At 37.5% G+C, this 18,635-nt stretch overlaps 1 protein-coding gene across 1 annotated transcript in view; it reads right to left on the bottom strand.

The window, feature by feature from the left end:
* LOC306862949 (myosin-IIIa-like) overlaps positions 1-18,635 on the bottom strand; it is an 86,333-nt gene that overhangs the window by 4,510 nt on the left and 63,188 nt on the right. The window contains exons 20-35 of the mRNA XM_079406060.1: positions 18,359-18,512; positions 17,716-17,804; positions 15,956-16,085; positions 14,184-14,269; positions 12,285-12,326; positions 10,427-10,498; positions 10,183-10,263; positions 9,892-10,097; positions 9,350-9,461; positions 9,112-9,274; positions 8,949-9,035; positions 8,739-8,862; positions 5,894-7,019; positions 4,250-4,394; positions 860-951; positions 2-42 (exon numbers count right to left, since the gene is read on the bottom strand). Of these exons, the coding sequence (XP_079262186.1) occupies positions 2-42; positions 860-951; positions 4,250-4,394; positions 5,894-7,019; positions 8,739-8,862; positions 8,949-9,035; positions 9,112-9,274; positions 9,350-9,461; positions 9,892-10,097; positions 10,183-10,263; positions 10,427-10,498; positions 12,285-12,326; positions 14,184-14,269; positions 15,956-16,085; positions 17,716-17,804; positions 18,359-18,512 (2,750 nt within the window). The remainder of the gene's footprint in view (position 1; positions 43-859; positions 952-4,249; positions 4,395-5,893; positions 7,020-8,738; positions 8,863-8,948; positions 9,036-9,111; positions 9,275-9,349; positions 9,462-9,891; positions 10,098-10,182; positions 10,264-10,426; positions 10,499-12,284; positions 12,327-14,183; positions 14,270-15,955; positions 16,086-17,715; positions 17,805-18,358; positions 18,513-18,635) is intronic.

The raw sequence follows: 18,635 nt of genomic DNA on the forward strand, positions 1-18,635 counted from the left end.
CCTTTGTTTTCTTGGCCTCCTTTTATCGTCCTGGACAGACCTCTGGAAAAGACAAAAGTGTGAGAAAGATCATTAAAGCTGAAGCCCAGATAATCGGAGTCATTGGGCCCTATTTTACACCCGGCGCAATGCAGCGTCAGGCGCAACAAGAGTGTTTTGCTTAGCCCAACGCAGTTATCATTTTCTCATCCAGCGCCACGTTGTTTAAGTAGCAAATGCATTTGCGCCCATTTGTGTGCTCATCGGCGTGCTGGTCTGAAAACAAGGTGTGTTCAGGCGCATTGTTGGCGCTTTGCTATTTTGAGGCAACTGAAATAGACCGCGCCATTGACCAACTAAAATCTGGTCTAAAGTCACAGTATTTTTTTGTTATTTAAAGAGCACGTAGTAATATGCACCTATAGGCAGGTCCACAACGCGCGTACACTCTGCTTATTACACACTCAGGGACGCGCAGCAATATAAAAATGCCTACATGTCATATTGGATAGTCATTGCATGTATCAGAATTAGGCTACCTATTTGCTCGTGCAAGAGCAGCTCCATTTCCTCTCTGGAGATTCGTTCAGTCTTTGCACTTTTAAATTCCGCCGTGTAAATAGCGAATCTGCCATGGCGCAAGCAAACTGGCTCTTAAAGGGAATGGCAGATGAGACTCTGATTGGTTTATTGCACGTTATGCCCAAAACATACCCATTACTCATTAAGATAATAGAAACAACCCTTTTAGACCATGCACCGACTGTTTTTCCTGTCGTTAAACTAGCAAAAAGTGGATTCGGAAACACCCTAAGTGCACCTGCACCTTAGATCGAGCTTAGATCGTTAAAATAGGGCCGATTGTGTGATGCGGACTCACATGAATTAGTGTGTAGTATGTGGAGTCCTCTGGCGTGTTCAGGGTCTTTGGTTGCTGTGTGCGGCGAGGCGTTCGTGACTGCATTGTGTCGGCTGTGGATCAGAAAAAATAAGGGGTGAAAACAACAGAAAATGTCATATTTGACCTTGAAGTCAATACTTTTAAACCCGTTCAAGATGTGATCTTATGTCTAGTGTTATAGGTCTCCTGTGTGAATGAGGAGCAAAGAGAACAACTAATTCCCTGGTGGCGAGCCCCATTGCTACATAGAAGAATAGGATCAGCACACAACATCCAGCTGACCTTTGACCCCTTTGTTCTTATCGAACAAACCATACGGCATGGTTTAACCCTTGGGGCTCGCTATTTGTAATTATCCACTAACAATCAATCAGAAATGCTTTCCATTCACAACATGTTCCAACACTGACACAGACAAGTAAAAGTAAGAATGAGAATGAAGCTTTGTTCTAAACCCTAGTAAGCCTTCTTGTTGTCTACTGCCTACATAGGCAGCTCCCTTCTAAAGCAGGCAGAATCCTAGCTGATACCGAACCTCATAAATCCCTGATTTGAAACGCTCAACATGGGCCTCACTTGAACTGTGCAGGAGGCTCAAATTGACTCCAACAGAGTTTGATGTTAGCAAGTTGCAAAGTTAACAATGCAACTTGTTCTGAGCATAAAAAAATACATATTGCACAAACTGGGTAAAATAGTGAACCTTTAGTTACAATGATTATTAGACTATTTCTATTATTAGCTTTCATTACTGAAGGAAATACATTTATAATTTCTCTCATTTGTCTTCCTTCGTCCATCATCCACTCAAAAATTATTTAGGCCTAAATTTAAGATTTATTCATTTGAATTGCGTATAAAAAGCTCATTCGTTTGAATACACATAAACTGACTAATAAACTTAATGATATGCATATTTTCACAAATGAAATGGGTAAAATTTCTATACACAAAATAAATAAAATAATAATGTCATAGTTTATTAACTATTTGCATCTATTTGATTGTATCTAAAATACAAATAATATTTTCAAATTACTATTTAATAGTTAAATTACTATTAAAATGACTAATAATCAGCACAAATACTTTCAATTAATTCAGTTAATAAGTATGATGAGTTTAAACTATGGATAATTCATAAAATAATACTTTATATGTATTAGGTGGCCTTAACTACTATATACTTTCATTAAATTGTACTTATTGTGTTCATATTGTATTGCAAAACACGGTTATACTTTAGTTTAAGGTGTCCTTGTTACAGTGTAATTGTATATTTAAGTACTGAGTAATATTAATTAATTACATGTACATGGGTAGGTTAAGGATTAGGGTTTATTTTAGGGTTACTTGCATGTAATTATGCATAATTTGTTGTTATTATAATAGTAAGTACATGTAACAACTACAGCGTAAAGTATAGTATTACTAAAACACTTTTTGTGCTATTGAGGTGAGATACTGGTAAAGTTAGGGACAGGTTTGGTGGTATGAGTAGATTTAAGGGTGGGTTAAGGTGTAAGAGATAGGTCAACAGTGTAATTAAATGCAATTACAGAAATTAAGTACAGATGTAATTACATGCAGATATTTTTTTAAAACAAGTACAATGTAAAAAGATGTACATACACAATAAGTGTATAGTAGCAAATTATTCATTTAAGGCCACTTAATATAAAGTTGGTCCTTAAATATGTATTAAATGTATTTTAATGTATTATAGTACTTGCAATAACAGGCAAGTACGTACTAACCCTGAACCTGCCAGTAAAACTATCATTAATCCATGTACCTACCTTATGTTACCAGTACTTTCTTAGGTAAGTACACTGTAAGCACAAGTACTGTCAAAAAGTGCAATGTCAAAAAAAGTGTAACACTCATAAAAAAAAGCCTTTGATACAGAATACTTCATCAAATATGATTTTTTTTGCAATCAACACCAAAAGGTACAAAAATGACCTTTGGTTTATTTGAATAGCATCTGCTAACTCAAGCACTGTTTATCATGTAGATAGGTCTGGTGTAAAGAAAATTAATCAATGTCCACCAGGACCAGCGGGCACAGGCTGGAGAGTTTGTCATATTTATTGAATGTGTCACTTAAAAGGTCATCAGCAACTCTTGATTGCTCAGAGTTATAAATCCAATTTGCAGCTCTTATATTAATGCTTGCTGTAATTGCAGGGCACTTTCGCATGCAATGCGATTAGCATTTAAAGACCTTTCATGTACATGGAAATATGACTGCAATTCAAAGGGCACTTCTATGTGGAAACAATAATACTTGCGCAATAATAATTGTTTCCACACAGAAAGACTCTGGTTTAGATTATTTATTTTGACTATGTAAAATGTCTTTGGAAGCTCCAATCACAATAAAACATTAATAAACATGTGACGGATGACCACAGTATTTATGAAGCAAATGTAATCCCTTTAGCAAGATTTTTGTAGAAGTTCAGCTTTCACAGATGAGATTAAGACTATGTGACAGAGGAAAACAGATCAGGAGGCCATATCTGTCAACACAGAAACCATAATCACTGCTGACAGAATAATCTGGTTTCATTTAGACACAAGGTGCATGTCAGAAATAATAGAATCTGCAAGAATTATCCTTCCAAATGTAATTAGACATATCGCAACAAAAATCAAATGAACAGTGGATTTGCACAGATGGGGGGAAATTTCTGATGACATATCTTGTTGAGCCCAATTTGCATGTTGTGGCATTAGACATCCAATTTTTGATAAGATCAATCTCTGTTAGAGAAAATTAAACTTCTTGTTATGATAAAATTTACAGCAAACAAGTATAATGCAGGGGTTTAATTAAGGTAGAGTTTTCTTATTTTTAAGCTATTTTAATCTTAAGGGGAAAAAAACAGCTATATTTCTCCACATTTGTTTTCAGTTAAAATAATCAAAGCTATTCTTGAAGAAAAACATTTTTTTTCATTATAAGTACATCATTATTGTCTTTATTTAATTATATTTTCTCTGAATTTATTAAGTGTACTGCCCAATGTACGGACAAGCATACATTAGTCATTTCTACTGAAACTGTTAAGTCATGCATTTAAATATATTGTAATTACACATTTGTTGATTAGAACATTTAAAATATATTAATTGAATGTAAAACTATTTAACACAACAGTTAAAATGATAATCAGTACTTTACATGTGCATCAAAATAACTGTAAGATTATTAAAACGATTTAAAATGTAGTAAAACTTTTAATTTGACATTATTCCAAAGTGCACTTTTTAAAACTATACTTAAGTGTCACCAAACACAAAAATCATTATATTTACAAAGATGTCAGACATGACTGGACAAAATCTATGAAGGACGTTTACCTGGTGTCTGGGAGTAGCCCATGTAGACATTCATAGGTTGTCCTTTCACAAACATCCCATTTTCGTTGGGGTTGAGCTGATGGGCAAGTATGATTTCATTTAACTTCTTCTGCAGTGATAAGAAATCTTCAGAGACCCTGGTTACCTGATCAGGTTACAAAGAATGTCATCAACTGAATTTTGTGCAAAGCCTCAAAATTCATGGGGCAAAGAATGTATATCTTAAAGGGGTCATATGATGCGATTTCAAACTTTCCTTTCTCTTTGGAGTGTTACAAGCTGTTTGTGCATAGATAAGATCCCTGGAGTTGCAAAGACTAAAGTCTCAAAACCAAAGAGATATTCTTTATAAAATTAAGACTCTACCACGCCCCCCTAAAATGGCTCATTCAAACACGCCCCCACATGTCTACATCACGGTGTGGGGAGATTTGCAAAACAACGCCCAAATGCACACATAGTGAAAGAAGACAGAACTATTATTCTCGCGGTAGTATTTTTGCTGCCGCCGGTTCCATGTCCTGGAGACGCTGTGTTTCATTGTGAAAGCGAAAGTACTTTGTTTGGATTTCCAACAGAGGACAACACTAGAAATCAGTGGTTAAGTTGTATTTACAACACTGTTCCAGAACAGTTCAACCCAAATATTAGAGTGTGTGCAGCGCATTTTACGGAGGACTATTTCCTGAACCTGGAAGAGTAGCCAACAATGCTGGCTTGCACAAAGGCTGTTTCTATAAAGTGGGGCAATTCCAACTTTGAAAGGAGAGTCTGGCGCTTCTGAATCACAGCCTGTAAGTACGTTTTCTTATTTCAAGAATTTGCCACTAACGATTCAAATGTGAGTTTTGAGCAGTGCATTTCTCCGATCACAAATTCAGACATGGTAATGTTTACGCGGCGATGCAACATGACACGTAAAAAGACAGTATAAGTCATTATAATCAGTAATTATGTCCCCAATGGATGCAACAAATGCCTTGTTTATAATGGGTTTTATTTTATTTGTGTCGTCGCGCCGGGACACGGCATCACAATACGGTAAGGGGGTGTAACATTTATGTCTCACACTTGAGGTATTCAGCCAACCAATCAACGCACTGTATAGCTGGTCAATCAGAGCACGCCTCACTTCTCAGAATGATGAGCTTTGTAAAAATCGGCGTGTTTCAGAAAGGTGGGGCATAGAGGAGCAAAAATTATATACAGTATGTGGAAAATAATGTGTTTTTTGAACCTTAAACCACATAAAAACATTGCATTACACCAAATACACAAAATAATGTTCTTCTTAGCAACGTCATATGACCCCTTTAAATCAAGTCTCATATTTAGGGTGCTACTCTATAGATTAGTCCATGGGAAAATAAAAAGGTAATCATTTACACACCTTCATATTTATCCGTATACATTCTTTCACACAAATTAGCAGAATTTGGCAGAATGTTCTGTTCCATACATTGAAAATTACAAAAAGCATCACAAAAGTAGCCAACAAATATAACTATTTCCCATGGTTGGAGCATCTCAATTTCTTTATGTTCCACAGAAGAAATACAGGTTTGGATTGATAATCAGGGTGACTAAATGAAGACAGATTTGTCATTTGTGGGTAAACTTACACAAACACAAAAAATTAATCACCTCTTTGCAGAGCAACTCCACGTCCTCATCCTGTTTTTGTGATGTAGCTTTAAGGTTCTTTCGGTCTTTGTAACCTCTAAAATTGCTCTGGATTTTAATGGCTGCCTGCTCCTCATCATATTGGGCTTCCTCTGCCTGAGCATCCTCCTCTTCTTCTACCCCCTTCCGTTCCAGCTGAACATCTGTGATGTCCAGAGCTTCCCCATTCTCCTGCTCCTCCACCTCTTCAAACATTTCTTGCTCTTTTCCTCTGAAATTGCTCTGTAAAACAGTTGCGGCATGTTCTTCATCTTCCCCTGGAGACTGACTGAAATTTAGCTCTTGGTCTTGCTCGAATTCTAACGGAGGTGGAGGGAGTTCCTCAAGAGAAATGTCTGGTTCTGAAGTGCCTGGATTAGCCATATCTTCTTTTGGTTTTTTCTTGGGGATTTTCCCTTCCTCTTGGAGCCTTTTACGCTCTTTGTGGCCACGGAAGTTACTCTGAAGAACCACAGCGGCTTTGGCCTCTTCATCTTCTCCTGGTGGTTCAGCTGGAGTCTCATCCTCCTGTTCCATGTCCTCAGTGAATTCCATCAGTTCTTCTGGAGGTGGTGGATCTGGAATAGGAGGCTCCTCTTCAACTGGAGGACTCATTGTCTCCTTCCCTCTAACCGGCATCTTCCCCTCCTCTTGAAGTCTTTTACGTTCTTTATGACCTCTGAAGTTGCTCTGGATAACAGTGGCTGCCTTGGTTTCCTGTTCATTGTTCTCATCTCCTCCACTTGCAGCCTCTTCTTCAGCCTCCTTCCCTTCTTCCGCTTCCTTCCCTTCTTCCATATTCTCCTGTACTTCCTCTTGTATAGCATCCAAATCTTCTCCAGAAGTGACTTCTTCAACGGTGGATGAGGAAATGGCCAGTTCATCCCCTGTTAAAGTCTTGTTACGTTCCCGGCGCTCCTTGTATTTCTTTCTTTCCCTGTAACCTCGGTAGTTGCTCTGGAGGACCACAGCAGCCTTTTCATCAGCTTCATCCATTACCACTTCACCTCCTTCCTGTGAATGTTCCTCTGTAACTGGACCTTTTGATTCTGATGGGGCCTCCGTCACTTCCTCTGTCTTCTCAGCGTTTTCCTTCTGCATGGCCTCCCTGTGTAAAATAAATCAGTTTATACTACCATAACTGTTGAATTCTTTTAGGAACTAGGGACTTTGGGCCTGTACTCAGTGTGTTTCCACCGAAGGAACCAGGATCTAAATAAAGTTCCGGGTAAAAATTTGCCCCTCAGAATGTCCCTGCTCGCAAGGTAGTACTTTTTCAAAAGGCCCGGAACTTTCAGGGCTGGGACTTAGGCGCTGAACAAGCTGATTGGTTGAGTTCACGCAACATTATTTTAACCAACATTTATTCGCATAATTAAAAAAAAAAATTAATGATATTGTGTCTTGAAATGTAGTTTTAAGAGTATTTCAGGCAAGAATGTACTTGTTTAAAACTCAAATCTGCGTGGTTTATTTGTAAAGACGGCACCTATTCGAAAATTTGCTTCTCTGATTTCGGAGACGTGAGGTCAACGCGATTACCGGGCGCTCAGTGCTCATGTATACTGGCAAGAGCAGCCTCAACTCGGCTAGTCCTTCTGACATTTGCCGTTAGCTCCGATGCCTCTATAGTGGTAAAACATGAGATATAATTCATTTTGGGTAAAACTAACAGGTAATCTTTGGTCTTTATTCTATTAATATGGTATGTATGTACGTTCCCTGAACTACATTTATGCGGCTATTAATAGCCTATGTTTAAATGAAAATAGGCAGTAGCATTTGATATCATATTTTGTTTTATTGTAAGTACAGCAAAGGAAATTGCAGCAGCCAAGGCGAGCTGACTGACGTTATCAAGTTCCATTTGCAGGATTAACGGACTTGCGTCGTCCCATCCCTGGGACTTCACACTCCTGAGTTGAACTTGCGAAGTCCGAACTACCGAGGATGCAAGTCCAAAATTTGCGTACTGGGAAAAGGCCCTGGACTGGGAGGAGCAGTCGCGCAGAGTCTTACTTCACCAGACTATTTGCCTAATTTTCACGGTACTTTAGATCGCGATGGAAACGCAGACAGCAACAGGTCCGGAGAAAAAAAAAAAAGTTCCTGTGACAAATTGTTCCAGGTAATTTCGGTGGAAAAGCAGCTTGTGTGTACCTTGCTCTAACTGGTCAATTGCAGCATTAAGCAGTCTAAGATTTTAGTATTCATCCATCCATCTTCCAAACCACTTGTCAAATATAGGGTTGCTGGGATGCTTGGAGCCCATCCCAGGGAAATACATTCACATCTACAGACAATATATTGTCTCCAGTTCACCTATCCCGCATGTATCGCACTATTAGGGAAACCAGAGCACCCAGAGGTTTCAGGGCAGAACATGCATGCTACACAGAGAAAGACATCCTAACTCAGCCAGGACTTAAACCAATGACCTTCATGACCCTTCAAGGTTGTCAATATCCCGGTATTACTGGGTGTCGCTTGTTTCACTTCACCCCTTCTCTCTTTTCGTACCAACACAAGTTGGTATAGCTGTTGCAAATGATATTATCTTGCAAATTTGGTAAAATGGCCTTGCAGGACTTCAGTATTTATTTTATGGTTAGCACATACCTTTTGTTAGACAGCTAGAGACTCAGAGACTTAAACCAAGAAAATGAAGACAACACTTGGGAAGAACAAGGAACCAGTAGGACAAAGAGATTGATGAGATAGAATTTAAACTGAACTGATGAACCTTTAATTGAAAATGTTGGATTTTATTTCTAAGATAATCTACAAGTAGGAGGATAAAACCATCTGGAATGAGAACAGGACTTACTTTTTCCTCTTGAAGCTTTTCCTCTCTTTGTGCCCCCTGTAATGGGCCTGGATCTTCACAGCAGCTTTGTTCTTCTCATCTAGCAACTCCTTGTATTTCTGCCTTGCCAGATATCCTCTGCAAACTGTTTGAAGATGCCGTGATTTAGTGCAAGTCTTTTCCTTCTAAACTCATTTAATTCAGTTTCTTCAATACTTTTTTTTGTCTTACCTGCTTGGAATTGTGTGATAAACGCTTCTGACTTTGCTTTGCTTTTGTCATCAGCCACTCTTTTCCTAACTTTGTGTCCTCTGTATGCTAGAAGAAAGGAGATTTTAGAGCTTGTTCAGCAGAGTATTCAGCATTTTAACATTAGTCAACAACATGAGCACACCTGACTGCAACACCACGGCACTTTGTTCTCGCTTTTCCAGGATCAAACGATATTGTTTAAATGCCAACCAGCCCCGTACATATGCTTGGACCAGAACAATCCGGTCTGTGGTCTGCCTCACCATCAGATTCAGTTGCTCCGCATGATAGTATTTAAGAAAAACCTGAACACATAACCATCAGACTTATGAGCTCGGTTGAACAACCACGGCAGTTATTAATGCCATTGACTCACAAACCTTCGTTTTTCCCAGAACCCAGTTCTCTAATTTGGCCTTCTCCAAAATAACAGAACATGTCTCAGGATTCATTGCTGGCTCCTCATTGGCTCTAAATGCTAATATAGAGTATCTGAAAAGACCAATGGTTAGTAAAAGGCAACTCTGAACATAAAAAAAGTGAGAAATTATAGACTAAACAGGCAATCCTTTTCCACCAGCAATGTGCTAGTGCCGGTATCGGAAGTGGTGGTCCATTATTGGTTGTTAAATGGTGGTTCTCGCCAGTTTTGATGGCTGTTACTTTGGATGTTAAAATACGTTTTCAAAACTAAGACCAAAGACTACAATGAGGTATAATGGATTTCCATGATGGCTTAGTTTGAAAGGGGGTTATATAGTCACACCATGTCATTTTTCATTTCTAAAGTCATTTGAAACACAGGCCAGATATGGGACGGGTCCCTTGGCAGAGTATTGTCTCCAGCACCAACATAAACACCATTTAGGTGGAAAAGGGGTTTTTGCACTTGACACACAGTAAAATGTAGTATCAGTCCAACCTTTCAACGAAGTTGTTGAAGAGAATACGATGAGAGTAGCCCTGTCTGCGTATCTTGGCCGTCTCTAGAATACCAGTGTAGCGTAATTGGATTAGAACCTTCTCCCTGTCAAACTTATGGGCTTGGCGATCATTGTTTGGTTTTATGCAACGCACAAAGTGAGGCTGGCCTGCCACCATCTTTGATAACAGGTCCATTAGAGAATACTGCAAAGTACATTGAATAAACAAAGACTGTGATCACAAGTGACGATTTTATTGGTTCTTATCATTAGGTCTTCAAAAGTCTTACTCTGAAGTAAGAGGCCACAGTTTGAGTCTTCATGTTGGTGGTCTCTCTGGGGTGATGTGTGGTGTCTCCTGTGCTCTCCGCCTTTGCAAACACAAAATATTCAGCATGGTGAAAACATGTGGTCAAGAAAATCTACAGAAGGGATATTGGGGATAAAATTATCTGTTTATAATAAATTTATGCATGTCTCCTCTTGGAAACTCTTATACTATAAAGCCAAAGGTCAGGGTAAACACACAATCACCGTTTGTACAGTGTCAACAGGCAAGGCAAGCATTGATTTGTCATGGGTGGGAGTTAATTTCCGAGAGGAAGACTGAAAAAGAAATGCATACAAATTGTGATAAGACAGTCTGATTTGAATCCAAATCTTTTTATATATATATATATATATATATATATATATATATATATATATATATATATATATATGATATAAGAAATAATGAAATTAACTGCAGGATTCATTTGCAAAGCGATCTAACAAGCATTAATTGCTTATGACTATCATCAATAAGGCCAAATTCCTTGTTTGAAAGGGCCATGAATATTTCACCAGGCTATATTATCAAGGTGTTTCAGTGTTGAACACAAAGCAGAATCACACACTGACACAGGTGCTTTTATTTTACGTGGGCTAAAATGGATGAAATCTTTCATGTGAAATTTTCTAAAGACAGCATGCTTAAATATGCAAATTAATGGTAATGAATACAGGTCTTCATCAAAGACATAATTTCAATATGTTTAAAACCCTCATTCATTTCAGAGTGCAACCTGAATGTGAGGTCTAAGTAGCTCATGTGTTCTCTTAATATTATCTTGGGAATAATAAATTAAATACTAAAAAACATGAAACTCAAACACAAGTAGATGTTTTTAAAATGTGACTGCACAAACACATGAAGGCAATTCTTAATTCCACAGGGGCACTTATGTGTATTATTTGAACTAATCAAGCTGTAAATCAGTCAATCTACAAATGCATTAGCTATTAGACAGCTGGTAGGGTCACGTGAGAAGGTACTCATTCACTCTCACAGACATGGGTCATTTTCAGGAAATAGTGTCAAGCATGTCTCCATGATTACTGAGGCAATTAACAGACCTTTGTTGCAATATTTGATATATCGGACTGACTGAACTTTTAAATTAAACAAAATTTGACTTGTTATGGTTTCATTTTCATAAAACACATCAATGTGCATGACCTCATTTGCCACTTTGGGTATACTGACATTAGCCCTTTTAATTTCTTTTTGAAATCATAATCATAAATTCACATGGTGAATTTCTCTTTTAGTCTTTATCGGTATTTCATTATGTTTATTGGCCACATCAAACTCATTTCAATATCTTTTCAGTATTTTGCTTTACAGAACTTTACAGAAAAAAATATTCTTGGTACAAATATTGAGTATAATCCCTGTAAATCATGTAATTTGGTGTATATTAATGATAAATGGCTAGTTAACATTATCATATTTTATGTTTTATTAATGACTTTCATTCAACCAATAGAATTATAATTTATTATAGATTTATAATTCAAATGTAAATTTCTAAAGGGTTTAAATAATATACTGATTTTGATAGTTAGGTAGGTTAGAATTTTAGCATTATATCACATTTATAATTAAATGCGTTTAAATTTGTAATAATTTGGGCACAGATATGCCATTCCAGAAACATAGACAACGTATTTTTTTACAGTGAATTTCTGGCACATCTGACTTTTGTTTTACTTTTTTCCCTCCAATATTGGGATTAACAGTATAGTAACTAGAAGGGGAAAAATATTTTTTTAAATTTGTGCACCATACATCTGAAAATTGGAAGGATGCATCAACCTAAGGTGATCAGCTAATATCTAAGGTAGTTCTGTCCTGGTAATTTGTGCCTGAGGTGGGAAACAATGATTTCTTGAAAGTTCAGAAGTAACTTTCTCAAATACAATGATAAAAAAGCACAGTTTTCTGAGAAAGACCCACATATATACAAACAGACACCCAAAACCGTGAGCACACTGCCGGCTGGCAAAAGGCGCATACCCTCTATGAGCACGTCTCTAAAGTACAGCACAAATACTACAGGATCATTACCTCACTGAATGATACAATACTGAACAACATAAGACCCTCCAGCTTTAGACAGAAGACATTAAAGGAAGGAAGAATGGAAATGTCATTGATGGGTATGGAGTGTGGAAAGACAGAGAGACAAAAATAGAAGTGGACAGAAAGTTAGTACAATCCAAAAAGTGAAACCACTGAAGCTCCTAGCTCATAAGCCCACTACCATATGAATGCCCACATTTAAACATCAACACCTAGCAACCTCAGCAATTTTTTGAGGTTAGCCAATCATAACACAGATCATTTACATACAGAAGTCTTAAAGGTAGAGTATAAATAACAGAAAAATATTGAGCCCCTAAGAGGACATGGTGATGGGATATATATATCCCACGCATTATTCTCCACACATTATTCGCGATCTGAACCCTAAACACGTTTTGTTAAAAAAGCCGGTATTGTCCACTTTCAAGGCATCGCGAGTTCACATTTTACTGCAGAAGCGCTCTTGTTGTTTTTGAACAGAAGCCGATAAGTCCATTCTAGCGAATCAGCGTGCTGTATTCAGGTCAGGTAAAGACGCACTGGCTGAGAAGAGTTTTGTCAAAGCTGACTAAAAGTGATCGAGGATGGATAATTTAGATGAACTTGAACCTGTGATATCTTCTTCAGGGTGAAAAAGGAAAATAAAAGCTGAAACGTTTTCACGGAGCCTTGCAAAAGCAACGCTTTACAATGGTGAGGGCAAAGCTCCGTGTATTGTGTGTAATCACATCCATACAGTTTATGATCACAACAACAACAACATTGGCTACACCATTTCGACAGTCCACTTTAGACATTCTACTAACTATAAGTAACTTTATAACTACATGCTAACTAATGCTTTTGCCAAAAACGACTGTTGGAGTTATCTGCTTATGCTATAAAACAAACTTTTAATATGTAAAAAAAACATACTTTCAATTAACTTTAATTTTGTAAATTACCTGTATTTGTTTAAGTTATTATTACTGAATCAAACAACCCAACTGCAGTTTGATTGATATTACTTTGAATGCGCAAAAAAAAAAAATAAATAAATAAAAAAAATAATAATATTATATATATATATATATATATATATATATATATATATATATATATATTTTTTTTTTCAGAAATCACGTTTTTTTTTTTTTTTTTTGGCGCATTCAAAGTAATATCAATCAAACTGCAGTTGGGTTGTTTTGTATATATATATATATACACATTTTGTATTTGTATATATATATATATATATATATAATAAATAATATTATATTATTATAATATCTTATACATTTTTATGATCTCTCTCAAAACTATTGTGTTCCCCCAAGAAACTTTGTTCACTCACAAAACGTTGCGTTTCAAGAAATGTTACATTTGCTCATAAAACATTTGCAACCTCTCGCAAAACTACTGCGTTCCCCTGAGAAACTCTCTGTTTGCTCTCAAAACATTTGCAATCTATTGCACAGCTATTGCATTCCCAAAAACTTTGCATTCGCTCGCAAAACATTCACGATTTCTTGCAAAACTATTTTGTTTCCCCAAGAAATGTTGTGTTCACTCACAAAACATTTACATTCGCTAGCAACCATTTGAAATCTCTTGCAAAACTATTGTGTATTTTTTTTTTTTTACCATCACCATGTCCCTTTAGGGCAGGGATGCCCAAACTCTGTCTTGGAGGGCCGGTGCCCTGCAGAGTTTAGCTCCAACCCCAATTAAACACACCTGAACCAGCTAATCAAGCTCTTACTAGACATACTAGAAACTTCCCAGCAGGTGTGTTGAGGCAAGTTGGAGCTAAACTCTGCAGGACACCGGCCCTCCAGGACTGAGTTTGGGCACCCTTGCTTTAGGAGCTCTATAGTACAGAGAGGAGGTCAAAATGAGTACCTTGGCAAAGTTAATTGTGCATTGTGATTGTTGTGTGCCCATACAAGCAGAGCCCGCAGCCTTGCCTTTAGTGTGAGCCAGGTTACCTGCACAAAGAGAGAGGTCAGGGGATATATCTGCTTTCACTGCGATAACCAAACACATTAGAAATCTGCTGTTGATACTTCATTAGATTAGATCACATGTTCTTCAAAGATAATCCACCAGTTATTGCAAGGTTACCCATTTCAAGGGCACTGGGATATATGGTCTTTAGAGGTCAGTGCTGTGACAGATAAATAAGCTTCACAATGGTCAAGTAGCTAACAAAAGCCTTATGTATGAAGCCTAGGTTTGAAATCCCAGCAGACTTCCTGGAAACAATCCCCAGTGAATCTCACAGGACGCAATCGACTGTGTCAGTCAGACGACCTCCATTCATCACATCAGATCACATGGGAGTGAGCACATTTTCTTTTCTAGAGCGAGTGCTACACTCATTCTTTCAGACCAATAGATCAAACTCCCTGTTTAACGTTTCAGACAGGATGGTGTTTGCACTGTTGCTTCTATCCTGTGAGATTGTGGTGTGGCCTAATGTAGTGTAATCTAATAGAATGTGACTATACTTACAATTTGGCTGCTCATGCTATTCTAAATTACACTACAGTAGTATTGCTTTTTCTAGTGGGTCACATAAAGAAGCACCAATTAGACAAACTGTTTGGTTTAAATACTGCATCTACCAACAGCATCTGTGTCATACTATTAGCAAACCTTGTCACTCGTCCCTTTAAAAGGACAAGTTTGTGTGTTTATAATAAAAGTCAATGGGCCATATTGGAGGGTTTAAAATATATATATATATATAATTTTTTTTTTTTTTTTTTTAATTAAAATAAAATTAGTCTATACTAAAAAGTGTTGTTTGAGCTGTAAAGTTGCATTTATAAGTGTGATTACTTTTCTATATGGATGAACTTTAGATGATGTGGCATTTGCTCCAAGTAAACAGGTCTTGATAGTAAATTGTTTTATTTAATTTGTTTCTGGATTCTGTACTTTATAATTTGTTACAAATGTAACATCAAAAATACTGTCTAACAAATTAATGAATTAAACTTTTAACAATTTAATCAATTAATTTAAAAATGTAATTAAACTATACCAATTAATGGACAACATTGCATTTTATATCAAACAAGGTGCTACACAGATAAAAATAACTGTGATATTGTGATGTGATAATGTGATATTACTACTACTAATAATAAATAACACCCATTTAATGGTTTAATACTTTGTATTATATTATATTAGTATTATATTAAGTGTAGCCACACTAATGGCTATAAACTATCTTTTGGGGGTGATTTCTCTTCCAATTTTGACGTGCAATTAATTTGTGATTTGTGACAAGTAATCACACTGCAGACAACTAAAGTACTGGAAACTGGTGGATGTAATCAAAGCAACAAAATGTTCCCATTTTTTTTTCTGGCAGCACAATGAAAAAAAAAAAAAGTAATTGAACGAGGTAATTACACAATGATTGGATTGACTGACACATTGTTAGAGGTCACTGTTTAGAAGATCTCTCTCATACAGAGAGGACAAATGAAACACACACACACCAAAAGCTTTATAAGCGTATGTCTAGATGAATGTTTGTGGATTTGTGGGTTCTTTAGCAACATAACATAATTATATCTGTATAAAAAAGAACAGAGAATTAAGCATCTAAACAGCACACATACTAAAGGCTTTCAATGTTTCTAAAGAGTAAAGCAAACCTGTTTTAGTGAGCGGGTGAGTAACCAGTTTACGGATCAGTTCATTCTCTGAGGACCTCAGCAGAAGAACAATATCAGCAGGCAGAGCATCTCTGTTCTTAGCCAGAAAACCACCGGCATTATAGATCACCTAACCACATGAGAAAAAAGATGCATTTACATCTAATAGACTATTATTCTCACAGATGAACTTGGCTTAGAGGGTTAGTTCACCCAAAAATACACATTCTGTTATCATTTTCTCACCCTTACATACACAAAAGAAGCTATTTTAACAAATGTGTTTTCATTTTCTATACAGCAGAATGGACAAGTTCTTCACACTATATATACACTCACCGGCCACTTTATTAGATACACCTGTTCAATTGCTTGGGAACACAAATTGCTAATCAGCCAATCACATGGCAGCAACTCAATGCATTTAGGCATCTAGATGTGGTGAAGACGACTTGCTGAAGTTCAAACCGAGCAACAGAATGGGGAAGAAAGGGGATTTAAGTGACTTTGAACGTGGAATGGTTGTTGGTGCCAGATGGGCTGGTCTGAGTATTTCAAAAACGGCTGATCTACTGGGGTTTTCACACACAACCATCTCTAGGGTTTACAGAGAATGGTTCGAAAAAGAGAAAATATCCAGTGAGTGGCAGTTGTGTGGACGAAAATGCCTTGATGTCAGAGGTCAGAGGAGAATGGGCAGACTGGTTAGAGATGATAGAAAGGCAACAGTAACTCAAATAACCACTCGTTACAACCAAGGTATGCAGAATACCATCTCTGAACGCATCGAACCCTGAAGCAGATGGGCTACAGCAGCAGAAGACCACACCGGGTGCTGCTCCTGTCAGCTAAGAACAGGAAACGGAGGCTACAATTCGCACAGGCTCACCAAAATTGGACAATAAAAGATTGGAAAAGCGTTGACTGGTCTGATGAGTCTCGATTTCTGCTGCTACATTCAGATGGTAGGGTTAGAATTTGCCGTAAAGAACATAAAGCATGGATCCATCCTGCCTTGTCTCAACGGTTCAGACTGGTGGTGGTGGTGTAATGGTGTGGGGGATATTTTCTTGGCACCCTTAGTACCAATTGAGCATCGTTTAAACACCACAGCCTACCTGAGTATTGTTGCTGACCATGTCCATCCCTTTATGACTACAGTGTACCCATCTTCTGATGGCTAATTCCAGCAGGATAATGCACCACGTCACAAAGCTCAAATCATCTCAGACTGGTTTCTTGAACATGACAATGAGTTCACTTTACTCAAATGGCCTCCACAGTCACCAGATCTCAATCCAATAGAGCACCTTTGGGATGTGGTGGAACGGGAGATTCGCATCATGGATGTGCAGACGACAAATCTGCAGCAACTGCGTGATGCTATCGTGTCAATATGGACCAAAATCCCTGAGGGATGTTCCCAACACCTTGTTGAATCTATGCCACGAAGAATTAAGGCAGTTCTGAAGGCAAAAGGGGATCCAACCCGATACTAGTAAGGTGTACCTAATAAAGTGGCCAGTGAGTGTATATAAAAGAAGAACTGTTTGTATAAAAACTCTTGTTTTGGGAATCCAAAATGATTATTTAATGGCACTGCTGTGAAAACTCCAATTTGGATCCTTTATAGAAATGTGAATGATGACAGAATTGTCCTTTTTGTGTAAACAATCCATTAATTCTCTTTCATATCTTTGTTTCTGTGGTGTGTTTATAAAAAATGCAGAAATAAATATTGATAAATATAATATTTCTACCTTGCCTGCGTAGTGATGGATTCCAAAGCCCAGATCAACCCTCTTTGGTCTCCAGAAGCTTTTGGACTTTAGGTTGTCCTCAAATTTCTCTGAATGAACAAAAGACAACTGCTTGTTAATTACAATGGATTAATTCACACAGCCATCCATTCAAAGTTAATTAGTTCAATAATTCATTTGGTCATTTACTTGTTTGTTGTTGTTGTTGTGTACATTTAACCATTCAACATGCAGTTCATTCATTCATTTGCTCATATGTTCATACATTTGTTCGTTCACTGAGCCGACCCTCATTAAATTCATTCATCCATTCAAGATACCATGAGATACACATGAATTCATCCATCAGTATCATAGAAAAACAGCTAGGCGTCTAGTCTTGGCATGTTGAATTATTCATCTGTCAGTCAAAGACTTCATTGAGAGCATCCTCTGGAGAAAGCAGATGAAAACTTAGCATGCCAGTAAATGTTTGATGACAGCCTCTCCCCTGTTCTTGTTGGTCTGAGCGTACGTGTGTGTGTGTGTGTGTGTGAGAGAGAGAGTGCAAGTGTCCCTGGTCATAAGACACCAGGCGAACCCAACTAAAGCTAAAAGCTCTCTTATGTTTCAGGGAGAAGGTCAGATGTTGAGAGGAACTTGCCGACGAGGGTCTGGTCAGTTGCCTGAGGAAAGCGACTCTCCTCATCCAGTAGCGATAACATGCCCATGGGCTTCTGAAGGAACAGGTCCAACAGCGGCCGGTTATTTTCATATTCAATCACTCGAGCGTCCACGTCTTCATTCAGATACTCATCCTGAAAAAAATAGACAACAAGTACACAATATTGAGAACATTTCTTAATTTGGTCCAGACTAACACTGCTGTTTCTTTCATTCCTCGCCCCCAAAACAGTATGAAAAAAAAAACTAAATAAACC

The sequence above is a fragment of the Barbus barbus genome (genome assembly GCF_936440315.1).
Source record: "Barbus barbus genome assembly, chromosome: 44".
NCBI lineage: Eukaryota > Metazoa > Chordata > Actinopteri > Cypriniformes > Cyprinidae > Barbus > Barbus barbus.